Consider the following 24,084-nt stretch of genomic DNA (forward strand, 5'->3'; position numbering starts at 1 on the left):
GAGTCATCTTCTTCTACGAAGAGTAAAGTTGGGTTGTCTCTTGAACGTTTGTCTGTAGAGAGTATCAGCAGTAGTGAAGGCCAGATCAGTCATAAAAGAAAATAATATACTAGTGGACCTCCTTTTATTTATGATGTCATGTTTGATATATGAACATCCCAGAATATATCCGCTCATGGATGTAAATTTCTTGATGAATTAATGATGTCAATTTTTCTTAAAAAAAGTTATGTTTTTTAAAATTTTATTTTTACATATATATGACAAATTATGTATTTTTTCTCGTAAATGAAAGCTCAATTTAAATTAGATAATTTATCGAGATATAACTTTTTATAAATAGTTATTTTTTTACGATTAACCATAAAATTAAACTTAAGATTTAATTATTTTTGTTTTACATAAACGTTACACCTAAAAAAATTTGGCTTTTGCTCACCTACCTTTTCCCGGAATGCACAAGGCGCAGGATTGGAGATTTTCAACTACCACTTTAAGACATATAACTGCACTCCTCGTTGTTGTGAAATTTTCTTATAATAGATGTTTGAATTCCTCTAACTACTGTATTTATAGCGGCCAACTGTCTTTTAGGTAGGTTTGGAGGGGAGATGAGAATTTTATATTTTATTTAAAAGTTTAAAATATTATAATTTAATATTATTATTATTTTAAAATTTAAAAAATATGAATTGAGATTTAAAAAAATTAAATTATTTATTATATTTTATATAAAAATTTAAAAATATGTAATAATAAAATGTGATGAAATAATAATTATTATGCCGTATTTACTGCTCTGCTGTGTTTGTCAGCATCACCACCCTATCTTAAATGGATCGTGCTACAGCCCCGCTGGGGGCTGTAGCATATATTATATGTGTTTTTTTTTTAAATTATTTTTTATATAATTTTTTTTAATATTTTTTAAAAAATAAAATAAATTTAGAACATCATTAAAAATATTTTCTTAATCAAGAAGTTAAAAAAAAGTTATTAAAAAATACTTCCTTAATTACGAAGTAAAATAAAAAATTATAAAAAAAATATTTTATATTTTACTTCGTGATTAAGCAAGTATTATTTAATAATATTATAAATTTTTTTATTTTTTAAAAATATTTAAAATCATTAAAAACATCTATATAAAAAAAATTAAAAAATATACATAATAAAATACACTAGAGCTCCAGCGGGAGCTCCAGCATTATCCATCTTATATATTTCCACATCCTAAGTAATGAAATTATCTTATCTTGTCAATTAATAGAATATAATATTTAAATTTAGGAAAATATTATAATTACAAAAAAATTATATAAAAATAATATTATAAATTGATGTGATTTGATATCGTTTGTTATATTATAAAATTAATTTTATTATAAAATAAATATAATATATAAGATAAAGTTATATCAATTTATAAAATTATTTTATATAATTTTTTTTTATAGATATAATAATACTCTTGTAACTGTAAAGCTAGTTTTGGTTTTGTGGAATCTGTCCTATCTTTCAAGCAACAACAGTTACATAACTGTTTTCATAAAAAAAGGAAAAAACATCGTGCCACATAAGCATACCGTATTATCAAATTTGAGCATGGAATCCTACGTTTACAGTGCAAATATTTTCTAGATGGAGCCACTCCTAGTCCTAGTTGTGAAAAATTAAAAGAGAAAAATAAATAGAAAATACCGAAATACTAATATTCTAATTAATGGAATAATTAATTCATTTGACTTTTTTTAATAAATAAAAAATCCATTTGACTTCGCTCTCAACAACATTTTATGTGTCTCGAGGCTTCATGGACTGTAATCGATCTTGTTAAAAAAATAAATAATTGATACTGTTTGTATTCCTTTCAACAACCTCTCCTACGTTTTGAGAAAATTTATATAAGAAATCTAAATTTTGTATTCAAAACTCAGGTCCTCATTTTTAGTCTATATTCATAAATTAACTTGTCTTAATACAATATCTTAAATTATAAAATTATTTTTATTATAAAATAAATTGAACGTATTACTTTTTAAAAACTCTTTTTATAATTCTTATTATTATTTTTTTATGTCACCTCTACCAATTCTATTGCGACATTTTATGATATTGTTTTGATTTATTTTTAAACTCAATTGTGTGATCATGAGTTGTTTTGGAGTTTTCTTATAATCCTTATATAAAAACATCGTCACTAAGATCTTGTTTGGTTACGTAGTTTTGATGAGATATTTTGTTAAAATTTAAATAAAATATTATTATAATATAATTTTTAAATATTATCTTTATTTTAAGATTTAAAAAAATTAAATTATTTATTATATTTTATGTAAAAATTTAAAAAATTATAATGATTATATAAGACGAAATAAAATAAAATAATTTAGTTTTGTTTAACCAATTCAATCTTAATTCTAATATTCATTACATATTAATTTTTTTAAAGTATAATATTAATATTTTTTTATGGTGAGTGACGTCTTAAGCTTTCAAACTATTGGTGCGCTAGAATATGCGGGTAAGAGGACACGTAAATAATTTTACTCTTCAGTTCGTGGTTTTTTAAATAAGACATTTAGCCTGATTTGGTTATAATCGTCTTATTTTATATAATTATTATAATTATTTTAAATTTTTATATAAAATATAATAAATAATTAAATTTTTTAAAATTTTAAAAAATAATATTTTATTTAATTTTTAATAAAATATATCATTTCATCTCATTTGTAACCAAACGAGACGATTTTAGTTCTTAATTTGACGAATATGAGAAATAAATAAATCTATCATGGTCTTATAAAAGGTGGATTAGCTCAAAGTTGTGATATTTTTGTTCACACACACATTGACATTGACATTGACAGGAATTTTGTTTCTTAAGAGTCACCCAAAACTTAATAATCACCCGCGGGTGAGGTAATTTTTTCTCATAGAATTTTCCTCCACTACTCACAAGTCACAAGTACCCACCTCCTCTGCACACTGCACAAAACTTTCTTTGCCATTTCCACTCTCTCTCTCTCTCTCTCTCTCTCTCTCGTTTCATAGGTACGATCAGGCAGAGACATGTACCCACCGTCGTCCTCACCCTTGTCGTCCCAGAAGCCAATGGGCCCCACTGGCCTCACCCGCTACGGCTCCGCCCCGAGCTCCCTCCTCGGCACCGCGGTCGATTCACTCATCGGCCCAAACCGCGAATTCTCAGCTCTCCCATCGTCGTCTTCTCTCATGGCTCACCACCAGTACTTCTCCGGCGACTCTTCTTCCGTCACCTCCGAGTCTAGCTGCAGGGCCAACTCATCCAACGGTCCCAAAGAGCAGGAGCAGTCCAAAGGGTTACAGAGATCGTACGGTCTGAATGAGATGGCCGTTGGGGATTTCCTAACGGCTAGTAATATCAAGAGTGGCGGCGGTGGCAGTGGTGGTGGATCCCCTGCCTCTGCTTCTTCTGCTTTGGTCCGCCAGAGAAGCTCTCCTGCTGGGTTGCTTAACCATCTCGCTTCTGTTGCTGATAATGGTACGCGCTTTGCCTATTTCTTTTACATTTTTCTTTTATAAATCATCCCCATGAAAAATTTTGGACGAGAGTTTGTTTAATGCCGGGCCGAGGATCTTGAATGGATTCTTTGGATTAAATCAATGGCTACTGCGGGCAGGTAGTCAAATGACGGTTTTGTCCTTGTTGGATTGTTGTTGAGGTCAAATCATTTGTAAATAAGGGGATGTGTTATGAGCTAGAGGTTTGACTGATTGCCCCTCAAAATGCAAAAAATTCGTGTTACACATAATTCTCATATTTTATATCTCATTTAAAAATAAAAATATATGATTTTATTTATTTTATTTTTCTTTAAAATAAAAGAATAAAATTATATATTTTTAAGAATGAGTTTAGATGCCCAAAACATAATATTTTATCTCATTTTATTATTATAGATTTTTTTTTTAAATTTTTATATAAAAATATAATAAATAATTATTTTTTAAAATTTTAAAATAAAAATAATATTAAAAAATTATTTTAAAAAATCTCATCTCCTCTCCTCAATTATTTATCCACACCTCAATTATTTATCCACACCCACCTTTAAAGGGATGTGCAGAGCGTAAGACAGATTATGTCTAGAATTTTTGGAAAATGAATCCTAGTTGGGTTGAGTTGTGGGAACCACTAATTTCCAGACGTTGACTTTTTATGAAGCAACAGACGTGAGGTTCCATTGCAGTATTAGCTGATTGAAGAGTATTTTTTTTTTGCTTTTTGTTTTAACGCACCGATCAATTTCATTAGCTGTATTGTGAGTTATTGTTTAACAAAGTGGAGTGTAAACTTATTGCAACTTAGGAATTTACAGCTTTCTGCCTGCCTTTTCAAATGATATAATCTTCATGAAGACAAAAAAAACTAGTGCTTGTTGGGTATTTTAGTGTATAATAATTCATTCTCATGCTTATCTGCTATAAAATTACCCTATACGCATCATCCAGCGAATGTCACGTGTAAACATGGTGGGGTAGGTGTCGTTTCTTTTCTTTTATTTGTTTTCTGTTAGATCTCACGAGGATATGATATCTTAAAAAGGGTTTGTTTATTTTAATGAGATGTGGAGGATAAATTCACATTCGAAGATCATCGTTAATGCGTTGCAGATTAGTATCATTATTTATTTATTACATGTGGGAATTTTATAATACAACAGTGTAGGATGTAAGCAAGCCACTGAACTAAGGCTTAAAAGTGGTCCCAGTTGAGGTTTCAATGACTGTTTATGTAGCTGCTCAGAGGCATGCGTACAGACAGATACATATTATTCTTGTGCGAAATTATTGACCATATACAAAAGTAAGCACGTAGAGATGAAGCTTCTTTGAGAGATGAACTTATTTCTCTCACTTTTCGATATCACTCTACATATAAAAAGTAAACAGCTTTTCCATATCACTCTGGTTATTATCCACTGATAAGTGGAGTTTTTTTATATCCATAATCCTGCTCCACAAGTTGAATTCGTTTGTGCATGAATGCAGAGTTCACTTGGGACTTACCTAGATCTTTTTTTTAATACAAGTAAAAGCAACAAATTATTATTAAAAGAGTACTAGGGGTGCATCCCATGCACATAGGCAGTTTACCAATTAGAACTCCTAGCTAAACTGATGGAGGAGAACAAGGATTCAGAAAGTCTACATAAGAGGAGAAGCAAATGTTATCGTGGCCGTTTTTGCAAACATACCACGGGTTGAGCTCGGATGTATTTAGTTGTATGTTCACTCAATCTTCAAAATTGGGGGCATTTAATTTCAACCATATACTCCATATTAAGCACAATGAGCAATTGTCATACCTCTATATTCAATATTTCTTTTGAAGTACCTCAGTATTCAATATACTTCCCAATTTACCTCTCCATGTGGCCAATTACTCCACCACCCTTTGTGTCACCATCCACAATCACTGAAAGGTGGATAATTGAGATCCACAAGCCCTAGTTACTTTACAATGGACCAAAAAGTGTCCCTTTCTCAAATTGTCCATGGTGAAGATCTTACCTTGTGCAACTGTCCAAAAAAAAAGAATGCATCGAGGGAGACACATCTGACATATACTCTTCCTGGGAAAGGAGGTCCCTGTTGCAGGGTATAGAATTTGATTAAAAGAACGGACTTCACTTTATTCTTTTGGAATGAATCCACCGTTTTGTTCTCACGACCTTCTCTTGCCATGAATGAGTAGAAAAGGTTGAGAAGCGAAGGAACTGTTTCCATTTCCCAATCTTGTACTAGTCTAGTAAAAGTGCTACTCCACCATGGAATGCCATTGTTAACCTGACAAAGATCCGCGATAGACTCCTCTTTGCAACAAGAGATTCTAAATAGTTTCAGATAGACTTCCTTCAGGGCTTGATCTACACACCATGTATTATGTAGGAATCTGATCTTGGTGCCATCTCCCATCAAATGTCTGAATGGAGCTGGAGAATTCCCCCAACCACAACAAATACTTCTCCATACCCCAACTCCACATGACCCATTGACTGCATTAGAACACCAACCGGCACACATACTTCCATCCTTAATTTCCACCACTAATCACCACAGTGCTCCCATTTCATTGCATAACACCACAAGAAAATGCCCAATAATGCCTGATCAAAACAAGATCAAATTCTCTACCCCTAAACTCCCTGACGATACCAGAGCATAAAACATTGGCCATCTACGTGTACTTCTTGTACCTCATCTTCCCCACCCCACAAGAAGTCCCTCAGACTCTTCTTAATATTATGCATGGCTATGCTACCGGGATGTGCAAAAAATGACAAAAAAGTAACTAGGCAAGTATGTACACTTACTTTCAACATTCTTTTGGAAGCAACAGTCTTCTGAAGATTTTCTTGTTTTGAAAGAGTCTGTTTTTCATTCCTAGCTGACCTATGTAACAAGTTTATCAGATGTCCCCAAAGGGACTTGGGTACATCTGATGAAATCTTAATGAGTTTTGGTTACACTGAAAGATCCTAATGTTCCCAACTTAACTGTGATACTACGCCACCCTTACTTTTTGAGGCCTTTTATGCATCATGCTAAAAAGCTTGTACTGATAAGCACACTAAATTTACTACAGCTGGGTTGGGTTCAATCATGTAAAGAATATTAAACTCTGACGGTGCATATATATGTACTTTTCACAGATGTAAATGAGGCACAATTACAGGTTGATTGATTCATTATGATTATTATTATCACGATAATTTCTTTTTCTGCTTAGCATAATTACTATTTTTATATGTTTAGTAAGTTAATATGCAAGTAATGATGCCTGAATGGCAGGTTTTTCGGTTACAAGGGGATCTGGAGGCTACACCTCTCAAGGTGTCTCCGATAGTGGCCATGGAGTTTCAAGGTTGAAGCCTCAATTAAGCTTCACAAGACAAGATTCTCTTTCTCAGATCTCAGAGGTCAGCGAAGATGTTGTTGATGGCATCAGCTCTGACAATGGCCACCAAAATGCCATGCATTCTTACGCCACGAATAGTTTTGGAATGGACTCATGGGACAACACAAATTCTATAATATTTTCAGCCCCACCTGGCGAACGTGCTAAAAATGCTGACAATGACATTTTCAACTGTCTTCATGCTTTAGAAACTCAGGTATTAAAACTATTTTATGGATCTTTCTAGCAAGATACATCATGCGACTTCTGATAATTAAAGGAATAAAGCATAAACTTATAATTCACAGCCCTCATGTTTAAAAAGTACAAAAAAGTACATGATTAGTAACCTGAGAGGGACTTCCACTAATGAAAGTTGGAAAATATTCAAGATTAAGAGCCATCTGGCCAAAGCATTTGTCCCCAATGGCTTACTTCCATGACAATATATATATATATATATATATATCTATATATAAGAATTGATTGCTTAATTCACAATGGGATTCACTGTGTTTTACTCTTTTTTAGTAAGAATCATCTTGTAGAGGAAGCCATGAATTAACATTACCTTATGTCATCTGCAGATCTAGTAATTTTAGCTCAAACTATTACCAGCATACCATTACCATTTCTAATTTTTTTTTTTAACTGGAGGTAGTTTCTATTGGATTGGGTCAAGAATCACATTATGAAATGTCTTTGAGCTTTTAATAATAGCATGATTTTGCAGTTGATACATGCCAAATATGTTCTTTTACCTTCAGGTTTACACTTCGGGTTGATATTTTCTGTTTATTCTCGTTTCAGTTTAGCATGCCACAGACAACACTTGAGATGGCCACAGTGGAGAAGCTAATGCATATTCCTGAAGATTCTGTTCCTTGTAAAATACGCGCTAAACGTGGCTGTGCGACTCACCCCCGAAGCATTGCTGAAAGGGTTAGTAAAATTTCTTGAGTCAATAGTCATTCATGCTACCTATAATACTTGCAGTAAGATCAAGCATTCCATGTATCCTGAATCACATAGATCTATTGTTGTGAATGTATCATATTTTTACAAATTTGTGTCTCTCTTTTCGGTTCAAGATCGCGAATAGTTCCTCGTGTAGTTTTTCACACCGAGAACTTAACATTTTACAATTACACTATACTATCTCATAATAAATAGTTTGTTACACTTTACTCTGTGTGTGTGAAGGAAAAAACTGCTTTTGATGACATGAACTTATCTTAAAAAGTAATGTTACTCTTAGGTTATTACTTCTACTCTAATCTATGTTCTCGATCTCTCTTCTAATTTCATAGTTGAAGGCATATGTACCAACACATGCCACCCAACAAATGTAATATGACGACAGTTTCTGACATCATATGAACACAAGATTTAAACTCTAATGATGGCTGGACCAAGTCTTTACCTAATTTGTTTTTGATTGGGAAAAAAAAAATTAATGAAAGGTTATTCATTAAATCTATATGCTTTTTTCCCTCTGAGCCCTATCTGAAGCTGTATCCTCTGTTAGACCTTTAACTGTTTAGTCCTGGCTAATTACTTCAACCTATGTGATCTTTCACCTTTCTCTATTCCTCAAGTCCTCAAGAATTGTTTTTTTTTAATCCAATAAAATTATAGATAGGCATGGGGGCCTGAGGGGGGGGGGGGGGGGGGGGGGTTTGTGCGCTATAATCAAATTCAATGATTAATTTGATTAGTAATAGTGCATGGTTAAATCAATTCCCATCGTCGCTAGGATTGTAAATAATGTTGCAATGAAAAGGAAGTAAGCTGGACAGATCCCACGAGTAAAGTTACAAGTATGGAAAAGGGCTGACATTTCCAGGTTAACTGTTCAGCTAATATTTTTCTCCTTTCTCTGCATTAAAACCTATCTTCTGTACCAGTTCTTTTTCCAAAAAGCGACCATTTTTATAGACGAGTGTGTAAGCTTCTTGACAAAGCTCTATCGTTATCGGCCAATAAGTCTGTCAACCACTCGCCACAAGAATGAATTTGAATTTGATAAGGGGTAGTGTTTCAACCTTGTTAGTTTTTCAAAGCAACAATATAAATTGGTAATATATTGAGTAAAAGTTTTGTCACGGTGTCATGCCAAAGAAAAGATGGATAATCATAGAGTAAGGTCAAAATGTTGTCTGAGATTATTAATGCCACCAGATTATTGTCAGAGGTGATTATTACATCATTGTGAAATACTCTTTACTTGAATGGTGTTTGGTAAAAGGATAGGTGGTAATTGAAATCATAATCTTAGATTAAGGCCTCATTTGATCTCAACTCATCTCACTACTATTTACTACTATTCAACGACTTTAGGGGAGATATCATGGGGAAGAGGAAGCATTGTGGAGGGGGGTGATTGATCGCAAGTATGGTAGTGATTGGGGAGGATGGTGTACCATGGAGAGTAGGGATTCGTATGGAGTGAGTCTATGGAAGTTTATTAGGAAAGGTTGGGGTCGCTTCCTAAAACAAGTTAACTTCTCGGTTGGTGATGACTCAAAAATCAGATTTTGGTCTGATGTTTGGTGTGGGGATATTGAATTATTTCGAGCATTTCCGGCTGTTTTCAGGTTGGCAACTAATAAGCAAGCTTCAGTTTCCGACGTGATGGTATCTTCCAATGGAGTGGTGCTTTGGGATGTAGGCTTCTCCAGATCTGTCCAGGATTGGGAAGTAGAAGAGGTTACTGAATTTTTTAGACAGTTGTATTCAATGGTGTTAAGAAGACAGGGCAGGGACCAATTTTGTTGGAATCAAACAGCCTCCAAGAAGTTTTCAGTTCGGTCTTATTATAAAGTGATACTTAATCAGCACCATATTGGCTTTCCTTGGAAGAGGATTTGGAAGGCTCATGTTCCGTCAAAGGTGGCTTTTTTTGTATGGACAGCAGCAATAGGGAATATTCAGACTATTGACAACCTGAGGAAGCGTGGAATGATTGTTGTGGATTGGTGCTTTATGTGCAAGAAAGAAGCGGAATCAGCAAACCACCTTCTACTTCATTGTGAAATGGCTAAAGTGCTATGGGATGGTGTGTTTGGAAAGGTTGGGCTGTGCTGGGTTATGCCAGAAGCAGTGGTGGATTTTCTAACATGCTGGACTAACTTTCAAATGCATACTTGTCCCCAAGTGGCAGCTGCCTGGAAAATGCTGCCTTTGTGTATTATGTGGTGTATTTGGTGGGAGAGAAATGAGCGGTGCTTTAATGATCGGGAACGCAATAGAGATGCATTTTGGAAGTTTTTTATAAGCACTCTAATTAGCTGGTTCTCTGCTATTGTACTGAAGGGAGGGGATGTAAACGCGTTCTTGTCTTCGTTTTTCTAAGTTCTAGAATGTATTAGGTGTTTCTTGTATATACTCCCTGTGTACTCGGGCTATGCCTATTACATTGTTATTAATAAAGTTATTACTTATCAAAAAAAAAAAACTCACAAATCTCACTACTATTCACAACTCATCTCACTACTATTCACAACCCATCTCAACTCATCTTCGAATCCAAACGACACCTAAGCTGTAGGTGTTTGGAATGATGAGTACTTTTGTTCAATAAAACCAGAGGTTAATGTATGCATAGTTTGTAGATATTTTGTAATAATGGTTATCGAGTTGGTTAAGGAGTGTGGAGAAGGAATTTTAGTCGGAGATATCATCTGATCGTTTGAATTTGTGCACAGTATGAGTTGACAATGGCAAGCACAGAGTTTTGAATAAGATTATTTTGTGGCAACATAATAAGCAAGCTATGGAGGATCAAGATGTTTCGAAACAGCCAAATCCTCAGCTTCACTTTCATTTGGTAATCATGGGAATAAAAGAGCTGACGGTCTAAAGAATCACAGTCATGGGGGGAGATGTATCGACTCTCAGACAAGATTGATGACATGGCAGCCTGTGTTATCTCTTGCTTGATAGGGTGTGTTGGTGATTGGCTGAGTTTTAATTTGCTGTCTATCTGGGAATGTGGTTGAACAGTGTATGTTGTTGCAGATAAGAGCAATATTCCCAACAAAGGATCATTTGGTGCAGCACCCAATTTGAGCATTAATTCTTGCTTTTATATGGAACAGTAAAGAAAAGTTAGAGCTATATATTATCTTCATACTAAATAGCTGGTAACCTTTTGAATTTGATGGTGTTGATGCTTATGAGATAAAAGAATGAAGAAACTTCAAATAGGCCTTCTACTGTTGTGCTTGAGGTGATTTACAAGACATACGTTTGTGTTTAGAGCTAAATCCTCTTTTGTGTCGAGCTATGTGGAAGCGGTTAACTGCAGTGAGCTATACAATTTAGGAAAGGTGACATTTGGACTGTCGAATTTCTTAACTGCTAGTTTATAAATAATTTGTATTTGAAACAATCTAGATCATAAAACGTGTAAGGTCTAACAATGTAAATAGGAGAAGACTATCAACAGAAACATAAACAAAAGCCATTATTTGAAGCAAATGTTTTGTTCTCCTCCTCCTCCTGCTTCTTCTTCTTCTTCTTCTTCTTGCTTGAATACCTTTATTTCAAATCCATACCATGCAAACCGAAAATTACTAAGCCTTCAAATAACTTCCAATGAACCTAAAAAGACCCAAATACTGCTCTCAGGTGACTGTTCGCATCCCTGGAACAGCAACCTAAATTCTGAGTTTCCTCTTCGTTGTGCCTTCGAGTCAAATTTGTCTCCTTGCCCTAATTGAGACCCTAAATCCCTTCATTTTTTCAGACTTCTCCACCATAACCAAACCACCCTAATTCCTCCTTTATGTTTCTTTACAAGTAAGATAAATTTCATTCCCAGTACATGGACGGTACACAAAAGATTCACGTAAATAGAGATATGGAATTGATTTAGAAAGTCCTGAAAATTAGGAATAGAAGAGGTGACATTATTGAGGGCACCATCCTATTTTATGTGGTGTTTAGATACAAAGTCTTGAGGTCCTTAAATGACTCTTCCCAATCTTCAAAGTTACAGAGTATGACTATTTCTCTCTCCAAGTACACCACGTTAAACAAGATATGATCATTTTACACAATAATGCACTCTGATGCCTACTAAATTCCCCCTTCCAAAAAGCCAGAACGCCAATTGAGAATACATGACTTAATGTATCCGGGAAAGGCCAAAGATCATGTTCCATAAAGTATTAGATGACACCTCACAGTGAAGTAAATGGTGATACATTGTTCCCCCATTCTTCTTACACATATAATACCAATTTGTTACTACAAGTTACAGCTACATTATAGCAAGGTGATAGCCTTCCCTAAAGCCGTTGTCCATTCAGCGACTGATTTATGCCATAAATTGTCGGTTCCATTTTATTGGAAGGATTGTATTAACATTAAAGTGCACATTACAGTGTTATGAAAGACAATACGAAGGAAAATTCCTTTAGAACTCCTTTCAATGTCTACTACAGACTTGTATCATGATGCTGAGAATATTTACTTTTTCTCTTTTATTTTTTGGTATCTGAAATCGAAAAATATGTGAAGTGTCACTAATTTCTTTATCGGAGAAATGGGGATAAATTCGTGCACCTATTTTATTTTTTATTTTTTATTTATCACGAGGGAAATTGTATTACACTAACATGAATTCATGCTTTGTTTATATATGCAGGAAAGACGAACCAGGATAAGTGGGAAATTGAAGAAGCTACAAGACCTTGTCCCTAACATGGATAAGGTAATAACCTAAAACTGTTATATTCTAGTTTGACTCATGAAGTAGAAGACATTTAGGGCATGTTTGGGCAATGAGATGAGATAAGAATTTTGTGAATATCAGTGAAATGGTTTGTGAATAGTATTGAAATGGTTTGAGTTAAGATGTTTTATTGGGTTTTGGGAAAGGAGAGAAAATGTTGAATAAAAATATTATAAAGTTAAAATATTGTTTGAATATAATTTTTTTTTTTTGAAATTTGAAAAAGTTGTTTTGTTTTTTGTGTTTTGTTTGGAACTTTGGAAAGTTGTAATGATTAGGTAATGATTAGATGAAAAAGTTGAAGATTTGAAATTGAAAAGTGTTTTGTGTTTGAGTGGATGTTTGGGAAGGAAATTATGAAAATTTTGATATCTTATCTCATCAAATGTCCAAACATGGCCTTAGAAGATTATTTGTAAGATCTGCTCTGGTTTCTGTGCAATGAGAATCTCACTGGAATAGGTCTCCTGGCTAATTCAATGGATTAAAACAATGTCTGTAGCACATGTGTGGTCCACAGTGTTGGATGATGAAAGTAGATTGGGGATTAATTTGATTCAGAACCAGTGAGAAGAAATGTAGAATACTAGATTTTAAACCTATGCAGATCTAAGATTGATGATCTGTATAATGCCACTCTTACGGAGCTAGAAGATGGGATGAACAAAGGACTAATGGTCAAGAGTTGCCAAAGAGAGATGTATGGTCAAGAGGCACCGAAGAGAGATAAATACATATATAAAGGTGTATCAGATGCATCATGATGCTATATAGGCTCCTAGAATGGAGAAGTGGAATAAAACGAACAGGTTGAGTACAAAATTGTAGAAAGGGTGGGGCTAACACCAAGTGAAGATCACCACTCTCCAATGTTTCTATAAACTCCTTAAACCTTGGAATGGTAATTCCTTTCCTTGGAGGAGTATTTGGAGGACTAAGGCACGTTTGGGATCGACTTTTTTCCTTGAATAACTTCCTTAAGGAAGATCATCACCATAACTAATTTAAGGACTTGTCATATCAATACGACAGTTTGGTTTTGTATGTGTGAAAAGTGCAGGAAATCTGTAGAACATCTTTTACTCGACCGTAAGATTGCCAATGTCTTGTGGAATGGCCATCCTTTACTCCATAGTAGACCTCTTTGCCAATTGGATGTTCAAAAATTACAGCAATGTGGAAAATAGTCCATATCGGTTTAGTGTGGTGTATTTTATGGGAAATGAATGAAAAAAAATTGAGGATCACAAATAGATAATGTCAGTGGGTTTTACCTTACTGTCACCTCTATGTGTAATTTGAGCCAATAAGAAGAGGATTCAGTGGAGATAGTATTCATGGTGTTTAAAGGATGAACCTAGCTCCCTAGGAAGGTCCAAAGGGCAGCCTTTTAAAGTTGTTGCTCTAATTTTCCTATTCTTCAATTCTAGCATGCAATTCAAGTCCATTCACACTAGTAATGCACGCTCGTACTTAGCTACATTGTTTGATGTGATCATCCACTAAACAGGTTTGAAACCAGAAATGTAAGGAAACTCAGTATATCCTAACTTTAAATGGCGCCCATAGATATTCTTGCTCTTTATAATGATTTCGATAAAGCTCCAATTGTATCATTGACTAGTCCTTTTGAAGTATAAACCCACATTTAGGCCTTCCCTTGGGGCATTACAGTACCCTTTTAGAGCCTATTCCAACCAGAAGTGTGGGACTGGCCCGACGAGGACATTGAGAATTTAATGGGGAGAGATTGTGATACCCCATACAAACTCATGAGTGTAAATGGTGTATGGGATCTCATATTGCTTCGGAGGGGGAGAAGTTCTTACTCTTTATAATGATCCCAATGGGGCTCCAATTGTACTATTGACTAGTCCTTTTTGAGTATAGGCCCATATGTGGCACAAGCCTTTCCTCGGGACGTTACAATACCCTTTTAGTTTTTTGGTATTTGGACGGTGTGATTAACTTCCCTAACAACTCTACTAGCGTAGTGTGGGTAATACTGTTTGTGATTCAATTCTGACTTTGGGTAAGATAATGCCCTTTTATTTTTCAACAAATTTATGCATATGGGGAAATCAAAAATATGTCTTGGGTATAATTCTCAGTAATATATCGTGGCATTTATCAATCCCATTGTGATGATGATACTATGGGTAGGCATGTTCTACTATTGTACTGTTATGCCGGCATTCTTCCTAATATCCAAGATTTCTGTAGTAGCTGGTAGGTGCTGCCGGAAAACCACTGCATTTTGGATTCTGGATGCTTTTTCACTAATATATTCTTGCTAGAAATAATAGGCACTTAAACATGTTTTTTTATTTTTATTTATCTTGTTTCAGGTTGTCTTTCTCGTGAATATATTCTATAATTTACGTATGGTTTTATTTCAAATGTTCTTGCAGCAAACGAGTTATGCAGACATGTTGGACTTGGCTGTTCAGCATATCAAAGGCCTTCAAAATCAAGTTCAGGTGAGTAAAAGTACAATTTGTGACAAATAATAGAATACTTAGGTTTTTTATGCATATAATTTCTCCATGTCTAAAGAATGTCGTGGCTTTGATTCTGCGCATTTTTCATGATTTTACAGTATAGACACAATGCCCTTACACGCAATGGTTTTTTTTTTTTTTACCAAATCAGGGGATTGCTTGAGGTGCATTTGTTGTAGTGGGTGTTTAACAGTATGCTTCTGGAAAGAAAAGAGTTATTTTCTAATTTGAAAAGTGAATGTTAAAATTGGTGTCATAATACATTGAAATTTAAGATGTGTATAATCACAAGAGATGAATTGTACAAAATAATGGGCAATGGAAAAGGAAAGAACCCTTAAATTTGAAGTTTTTGGAGTACTTGCATGTGCATACACATCACTATAAGTTATCATGGTGTAGTTTAGTGGTCAAAGGGGGGACTGGGATTTACTCTGCATGGGTGGGTCCAAAGGGCCCTGCCTTGGAGAAGTTTAGTGGTCAAAGGGCGGGTTTTGGATGAGTTAGACATCTGGATTCGATTCTGCACTAGCAGAGTTCCATTTCCTGATACACTGTTCTAACTGCTGGGGTTCATGTATCCGGGGTTAGAAAGGTCCAAAGGGCGGGCCCTTGCCTTGTGAGATTCAAGGTCATTAAAACAAACTTTAAGTCTAGATGAGACAAAGCTACAGAGAGATTGAATGAAAAATTTTGACTGAAATTTGTTTTGGAGGGAGAGAGAGAGAGAGAGCAACAGCAGCAGCAGCATTTCTAAGCTTCCAAGGGGTAAAGAATGACACTTTGTGATTTTGGTCCTTGTACGTATTATGAAATTGCTGGTAGGAATATTCCTCGTGATTCAAATAATTTTCTAGCTTATAATTTACTTTAACGAAACATGCTGTGAAAGTTTATATTTATGCCAATGGTTGTAAATAATATGTTTTATAGCACTGGATGTTCTAGGCAGTTTGGATTCAGAAACCATCTCATCTCATCATTACAATTTTTTCAAATTATCCCACAAAATATAATAAAAAATTCAATTTTTTCAAATTCCAAAATAATAATAATATTAAAAAATAATATTTTAACAATATTTTATTCAACTTTCATCTAAAATCATCTTATCTCATCTCATCTCACTATTCATACCACACCTATTTAATACTTCTCAATACTTAAAATCCTTCATTTAACCTTCCATTAATATTTACTATCTTTCCTTCTTCCAGGAACTTCAGAAAGAACTTCAAAATTGCACCTGTGGATGCAAACAAACAGCCTAATGTTTGCTTCCATAAAATAAATCATAGAAAGATTTTGCACTGGAGTCGAGGATGATGTTGAAGAGCGTAGGGACCCAAGCTAAGGTTCATTTTGATTCCTTGCCAAATTAGATCTAATTTTTCTGTAGGGAAAAATCCTTGTGTATATAATTTAAATAAAGCTGTCATTTCCTAGTTCCTACTCTATCAGGAAGGAAAAAGAAAGAGGCTGTATCTCTTTCAGGTTCCTTGTCTTGATCTGTTTTGTACGTCTCTTTTATGTATATGCTTTAATTTAAAAGGTTGGAAGGTTCATAAAATCGAAGTTATCGATTATTTTGTTAACAGCTTCATTTAAATGTATAATTGGTTGTGTTTATTGAGCTTTTATCTCAAAATGAACTGTGACACTTTTAAGGAGAGAAAATGTACAATTTGAAGATATTTTAAGTCCGTTTGGATACTTAGAATATCTCTGTATATCTATTAATAGTAGTAAAATAGTTTGAATTAAAATATTTTGTTGGGTTTTGAAAAATGAGAGAGAAAAAATTGAATAAAAATATTATAAAGTTAGAAAATTGTTTGAATATTATTTTTGTTTTGAAATTTGAAAAAGTAGTATTTTTTTTTTTTTTTTTTAAGTTTGAGAAAGTTGTAATTATTAGGTAATGGTTAGATGAAAATGTTGAAGATTTGAAATTGAAAATATGTTTTATGATTATGTTTCCAAATCTATATATGTTGATACTGGATTTTTTTTTTTCAGAATTCTAATATGTTTGGTTTCACTTAATGATGATGAAACTTTTGCTTGTCTCTCTTTTTCTTCTCTAGCGTTGGTATTGAGACATGAAATGATCCAAATTCCCATCGTTTTTTCATATAATAATCATTTATCATATTCTACTTCTAAGGATATACTTGCTTTTTTTGAAATTATTAGTTTAATATACAATAAGAAATTTATAAATAGTAAAATTTATTTTTCAAGTGTTTATAAAAGGGTTTTATATAATCCTTTGAAATGGAGGAGTGCACCTTTTTTTCTCTCTCCAAATGCGTGCCTTGTTTATAGAAGGTGCTATAAACAATAATATCGTATCTAAAGCTCCTTTGTATAAAACTCGTTTTGCAAAACTAAATTTGATAAAATCGTATCAAGTAAAAACTATCACAAGTGGATTATCAATTGAGAAGATATAAAATCTTAATTAGTAATTTTGCTTTACAAAAACATACTAATGATTATTAAATAAAAATGTATCGTTAAAAATCATAATTAAAACTAAAATAAATTTATAATTTTTTTTTTAGTTTTTTAAATATAAAAGAGACTTCACAATACTTTTTGCCCTAGGCTCTACAATCTATGATTCTATTGGCTCAGCCATCAGGTTGGCCAATAGATTGTTTTGGGATTTCAAAAAGTTGAATTGAGATTTAGAAAAATTGAATTGTTTATTATATTTTATGTAAGAATTTGAAAAAGTTATAATGATGAGATGAAATGAGAATTTTGTGTCTCATCCCACTTGCCAAACATATTATGCTACCCACACCCTACAGGGCGGGATTGCCCCCTTTTCGCACCCTACCCTCGCATGGGCGGAGGGTGGGATCTCCTCCGGCCCACGTGTGCATCCACTGCCCACCCAAGACTGCATAGTTGTAGAAAACAAATCACAAATCCACAATAATAATAATAAAAAAAAAAACCTAAACTTGTAAAAATTCATTTGCAAGGAAATAATTAGAAAGAGAGGGAGAGACAGCTTTGCAGCAAGGGAGAGATGGCGTCGTGGTGAGGTGAGAGCAATGAAGAATTGAGAGGAATTTGGGGGAGGGGGGACTAGGTTTAAATCCCCAAACAACATCATTGCTGTAAAAAAAAAGATGTTACGTCGTTTTGGTGACAATTATATATATATATATATATATATATATATATATATATATATATGTTTTGGATTGGGCTTAAAGGTGCGGGTTTGGACCCAACCGACCCCCCACCCCACACCCTTTTCTCGCTACGGGCAGGGCCGTGGAAACGGGGTGGCGGGGGGCGGTGCCCTACCGCCTACCGCCCACCCCTAGAGAAAATGTAGCAAAATAAATGCCTCCATCTCAAATTTATTTCGTTGCTTAATAAGCAGAGAAAGGAAAGTGTGTAACGAAGATAGCTAATATAGTAGTCCAAAAAGGTTATGGATTGCTTTCATTTTCTTGTGATGAGGGTAGTGACATTTTTATTTGTATTTTTTGCATTAATTTGGTATTTTTGTTTCTTATGAGTTATTCTATTCTCAATTTAGTGTGTAAAGCATATCATTCATATCACTTAAATGGTAAGATTTGTAGATTAAAATTTTAAAATTTATTTTCTAAATCAAATTATATAATGTAAATACTTTACTAGACGTGCTCTATACACACCGTTTGAGAATATATTTTTTATTGCGATAAATTATTCGATTATTTATGTACTTTTCCATTACGCTTAGTTACTAATTGAAAATAAAAATGAAATTGTTTTATTTTAAATGAAAGAAGAATAAAAATTATTTGAATTTATATTTTTTAAAATGCATATAAATTTTATGTTAATATAACCCAATGATATTTCATCCTTTCGATATCTAAATAAGAAAAAGATTGTGAACGTTTAATAAAATGGTCCAAGACTTAGAACACAAAATAAAAAAACATTTTTTAAAATTTCTCATTGTAAATAAATTAGAGAAATGATACTTGCAGTCGTAAGTGTGCAAGCGCCGTGCAATCATTTTGAAAAAAATAAATAAATATGGGATCCACATAAAAATAAATTAATTTTTTAATAGTAGATCTCACTCTTTTTCAAAGCGACTACACGGCGTTTGCGCATTCCACTACTGTATGTAGCATTACTCTATGTCATAGACGACGAGGGCATCGACAATGCCGCGGTAGTAGGCGGAGGTGACGGCACGGAAGCGTTCCTGTCCGGCGGTGTCCCAAATCTGGGCCTTGACCTCCTTGCCTTCGATGTCCAAGACCTGGGTCTGGAACTCGACACCAATGGTGGCCTTGGAGTGCATGTTGAACTCGTTGAGGGCATAGCGGGAGAGCAGGTTGGATTTGCCAACCATAGAGTCGCCGATTATCACTATCTTGAAAAGGTACTCTTCTCCTCCTGACTCCTTGTCTGATGACATCTTCTCTTCTCTTCCTTTCTTTTCTCTTCTCTCTTCATGTCTCATAGAGTTAGTGCCAAATGGAATGAATAAACAAACATGCTTCACCTCCTCGGTCATTTCAGCGAAAGAAAGTTTTGGGAAGGGGGAGTGAAACGTCTGTAACTTTGGAGGAGGCCGTGGAACGAAGAGGAATGATGATGTTTTTGAGCTGGCACGGACATCCTGCGCATGTAGTGCCTTCATCATGGATTTATTTCTCTTTCTCTCTCTCTCCTCATTGATTTTTGGGATTAGAGTTTTCTTCATCCTTTCTAGTGTTAACTTATTGAGTAATGCTACATACAGTCGTAGAATGCGCAAACGTCGTACAGTCACGATGCAGATTGTTTTTGGCAGGAGACAAAATTGATGCAGAATGGTGCACAGGGTTAATGAAACGGTGTGAATTGCCATGGTGGAAGACCAAATTGAAGACCAAATTGAAATGGTGCGTTTCACCCTTCTCCTTCTTCCCCATTCCACCATAAGCTCTCCTCCTTCGTCCCATTTCCCTATAGCTTCTACAAACCAAAAATCGGAATCACTTTAGGTGGTGAAAGTGGGACCTCAAAGAAGGGAATCACATGGCAATGGACCACAAAAGAGGAATCCAGATTCACCAAGATTCTACTCTCTCTCTCAATCAATCAATCACTGAAAGGGTAAATTAATTTATATATCTACGTTGTTAATCATCAACAATAGTATCACAATGAATTAATCGAGACACATATCTGTTCATTTCTTTCGTCTAGAGCTATTTTATACTATTTTTGTTGGGTTCTTGGTTTGCCTAAGTTAATGTTGAGCTTTAAAGATTTGAGAATTTGATGAAAAAACGAAGCATTTAGATAATCCTGGTAAATCTAATTAATGCTTATTTTTCCATGCCCTTTTCTTCCCTCGACAAGAAGTAAATTTGAATTAACTATCAGATTTTCATCCGGTGCTATGATTTTGTTGAAGAAAATGATGTCTGTTAATGCTGGTATGGTATTTTGAAAATGGGTTTCTTTTATAGGAAAAGAGCAAGAGATTCAGAAGTGTTACTGGATCGAGAACTCTACAAATACTTAAACTGAAGTAGTTAAAGATAGAAGGAGCAAGAAATCGTTACTGCGAGATAGATGTGCGGAGACGTTCGGAGACGTGCCAGAAAATCGTCGGAACAAGTTGCTCAGAACTTGGTCGTCGAAACAAGCTGGTTCTTGGTTCGTGAGCGGCAAAGCAAGCTTCACTACAGGTCGGCCCTAGACGTCTTCTCCCTCACGTTACATTTGTTTTGTTTTTTTTTTTTCAATTTTACAGAAATACCCTGCTATGTCAGCAGGGGTGCACAGGATGTGCGCCAACTTTTTTTTTTTTTTTATAACAACGGATCTCCTTCCATTCATTTAAAGAGGACATTTAAATTTGACTTCAAACAACAAGTCAATTACAAACATTAGTAGAATCCCAGTACACTATTGTGACTGACATGGTCTAGTCCTGACGGCTTATCTCTAAAGACCGAAGTCTAAGAGATAGCACAACTCTGTTCCTGACAGAGTTTGTAGTAACCAAACACAAAACTCCATACCCAACTGGACGGGGTATGGAGAAAACAAACCCCAACATCACCGACTAAGCGGAGGGGGGACAACACCCTTTGGACCTAGGTTCGAAGGGACAAATATTTTTGGGTTTTTTGTTTTCTTGAAAATAAAGACAATGCATAAATAAATTAAATTAAAAACACTGTAAAAAGAGAAAAACAGTGCACAAAAATGCCTCAGAAGGGAAAACCGACGGTCGGTCTTGGAAGATCCAGAGTCGCCAGTTCGGGAGCTGCCGAGCGTTGCAACGGCAAAGAGCTCCCTGGTGGCGCGTGAGGGCCACGGGCCGACGAGCTTCAGAATTTTCGTCCTGCGCGTGCAGGCTAAGCTCCACTCCAGTTGGGGCCGTGTTCGGTGGACGTGTAGATCAGCAACTGGGCAACCTCCTGGTGGGGCGCGTGTTGGCTATAGGGACCCGGAAGATCACGAACGGCGATTCTCCCTTTATTTGGCCTGAAAAAAACGAACAAAACATAGCAAAAAGACAAGGGAAACCAGAAAGGGGGAGGGAAGGAGTGAAGGGGGAAGGAGCCGAAGCTCCCACCCCCTCTATCCGGTCTGAAAGATGTTGGGTTTAGAGAGAAAAGTTGCGGTGTTTGGATTTAGAGAGAAAACATAGCAATATACTTCTTAAAAACAACACACTTCACTCTCCAAATGTCGTGTGATTTGTTATGCTTTTTGGGTAATTCTAAGTGAAGATTTGTAAATGCAGCTTGATTGTTTTGAAAAAAATGATAGTCTATTATTAATTTTTTTTTCATGTAAATTTTATGTTTTATTCATTTTTTTCAAAATGATTACACAATTCATCATTAAAAAAAAAAAATTTAGCGATGGTACAATTGGTCGGGACTCGATTTTCGGACAACCTGATGCCAATTAAAAATAAAAAGAAAAAAAGATCCTTTTTGTGTCTTTGCAAGAAGAGTCCTACTCCTACTCGATTCACTGGAATTGCCAATTCAGATGCAGTTGTAATATCTCCTTGGCCATAGACCCATTTCACTCTTTCTAGGTTGCTCCGAAATTCTTTAATTACTATGATAATATTGTAAATAGACATTGCAAGTTTATGGATATAAATATATGGTTCCATCTATTTGGGTATAACAATGACATGTTCGCACTTATAGCACCTGAAGATAATCAATTGTCTAGAAGATCCCCTATTAATCCTCTTGAGATGTTCTTTTAACTGAAACGGTATATGTGAAGACGATATTGTTGGGTAAGTCGTTCAAAGGGCTTAGCTTGCATTAGATGACGGTGGAAAGTGAGGCAAAATCTCCTCTGTTTAGAGTTTCTATGGATGTAAAGCACAACTCAAGAGATTTAAAAAAAAAATAAAAAAAAGAAAGGAAACCTACATTTTTTGGGCATTTTGATTTCATAAGAATTTGAATCAGTGTTGTAGATATGGATTTAGACTTTTGAACCCATCTTTATCAGTTTTTGTCATAGAAGTAATGCTACAGAGGTCCTGTGGACTAAGGAGACTGGGAACTCTCCAATTCAGAAGGCGGCAGAGAAAAGCATGGATCCGGATCGTAAAGCATGCCGACAAAGGCATAGGAGTTCACCCACAAGATTAATGTCATTTAAGATACAAAAAAAAATCAAGGAGGATGTTACTTTTCAGTATGATGTATTATTTCTATATCCTATGCTTTGATAGGCTCTTTCAGTAAAGAGAAAAGCTCCCAGCTGGATGGGTTTAAAATCTATTTTCACACCGGCCAATAAAATTATGACACGTAGGCGCTCCAGGAGAAAAGAAATTGCGCCCGGCAACACCTGATCCCCAACTCGTCTCCCTTCCTTTCTCGACATGTAACCTTCTCTCCCTTCCTTCTGTTCTCTCCTTGCACCAAACCTGCACCAACCCATTCTCTCCATTGACGGAAGCACTCATCCTTGACGGAAGCACTCGTCTAAAGAATGTTGTGTCGGTTGAGATTTCAGAAGTAACTAGAAATATCGTCAGGTGTTGGTGGGAGCAAACAAACAAGAGAGGGAATTTGATTAACCTTGCAAACATGCATCAGTTAAATGGTGACCGGTTGGAGTAGATGATGAGCTCATTTGGTGGATTTGATCTTGTAGTTGGTGGCAGCCCTTGTAATAATCTTGTTGGTAGCAACATGCATCATCGAGATGGACTTGAGGGTAAAGAATCTGCACTCTTCTACGATTGCTTTCGTATTCTAGACTTGGTCAAATGTATCATGACAAAATCACAATGATTCCATGTAAATGAGCCTTTATTCTTGGTACTTTTGGTTAATTTCAATTTCTTGGATCTATTTCCTTTTGTTTTTTGTTTTTGTTTTGAATGAAACATTGAAACAATAACTTGCAAGATTCTTTTTAAGCTTATCTTAAACGGAGGGAGAGAGATTCGGAGGGAGGGAGGGAGGGAGGGATTTTTTCTTTGAGAATAGCGTGAGAGTGCAGAGACGGGGGAGGGAGAGAGCTTCGGTGGGAGGGAGAGAGATTGGGAGATGAGTTGGGGATCAGGTGTTGATGGGTGCAGTTTATTTTCTCATGGAGTGCTTACGTGTCACGATTTCATTGGCTAGTGTGAAAATGAGTTTTAAACCCATCTATCTGGCGAGCTTTTCTCTTCAGTGGGGGAGGGAGAGAGGAGGGAAGCAGAAATAAAGCAAGCAATATTTGAATTAGAAATTTAGAAGGAAGTTGCTATTGGTGATTCTTGCGACTCACAATTTGTTACGTTTGGATGGTGAGATATTTTCAGATATTCTGTGAATAGTAGTAAAAAAATAATGATAGAATATTGAATAGTAGTGAATAGTAGTGAAAAGTAATAA

At 35.0% G+C, this 24,084-nt stretch overlaps 2 protein-coding genes across 2 annotated transcripts; one reads left to right on the forward strand and one right to left on the reverse strand.

Annotated features, from left to right (window-relative positions):
* Window positions 1-2,916: 2,916 nt before the first annotated feature.
* Window positions 2,917-16,821, forward strand: LOC108986309 (transcription factor bHLH128-like). Its single transcript, XM_018958890.2, has 6 exons — window positions 2,917-3,526; window positions 6,841-7,163; window positions 7,757-7,888; window positions 12,600-12,665; window positions 15,098-15,166; window positions 16,405-16,821. The coding sequence occupies exons 1-6, from the start codon at window positions 3,076-3,078 to the stop codon at window positions 16,456-16,458; spliced, it is 1,095 nt and encodes a 364-aa protein (XP_018814435.1). The 5' UTR covers window positions 2,917-3,075; the 3' UTR covers window positions 16,459-16,821.
* A 2,522-nt stretch (window positions 16,822-19,343) lies between these two features.
* Window positions 19,344-19,634, reverse strand: LOC109020475 (ras-related protein RABA5d-like). The gene has a single exon (XM_035683761.1). It carries the CDS (start codon window positions 19,632-19,634, stop codon window positions 19,344-19,346), a length of 291 nt encoding a protein of 96 aa, XP_035539654.1.
* Between the last annotated feature and the right edge of the window lie 4,450 nt (window positions 19,635-24,084).

Source organism: Juglans regia, chromosome 12, assembly GCF_001411555.2.
Source record: "Juglans regia cultivar Chandler chromosome 12, Walnut 2.0, whole genome shotgun sequence".
Classification (NCBI taxonomy): domain Eukaryota; kingdom Viridiplantae; phylum Streptophyta; class Magnoliopsida; order Fagales; family Juglandaceae; genus Juglans; species Juglans regia.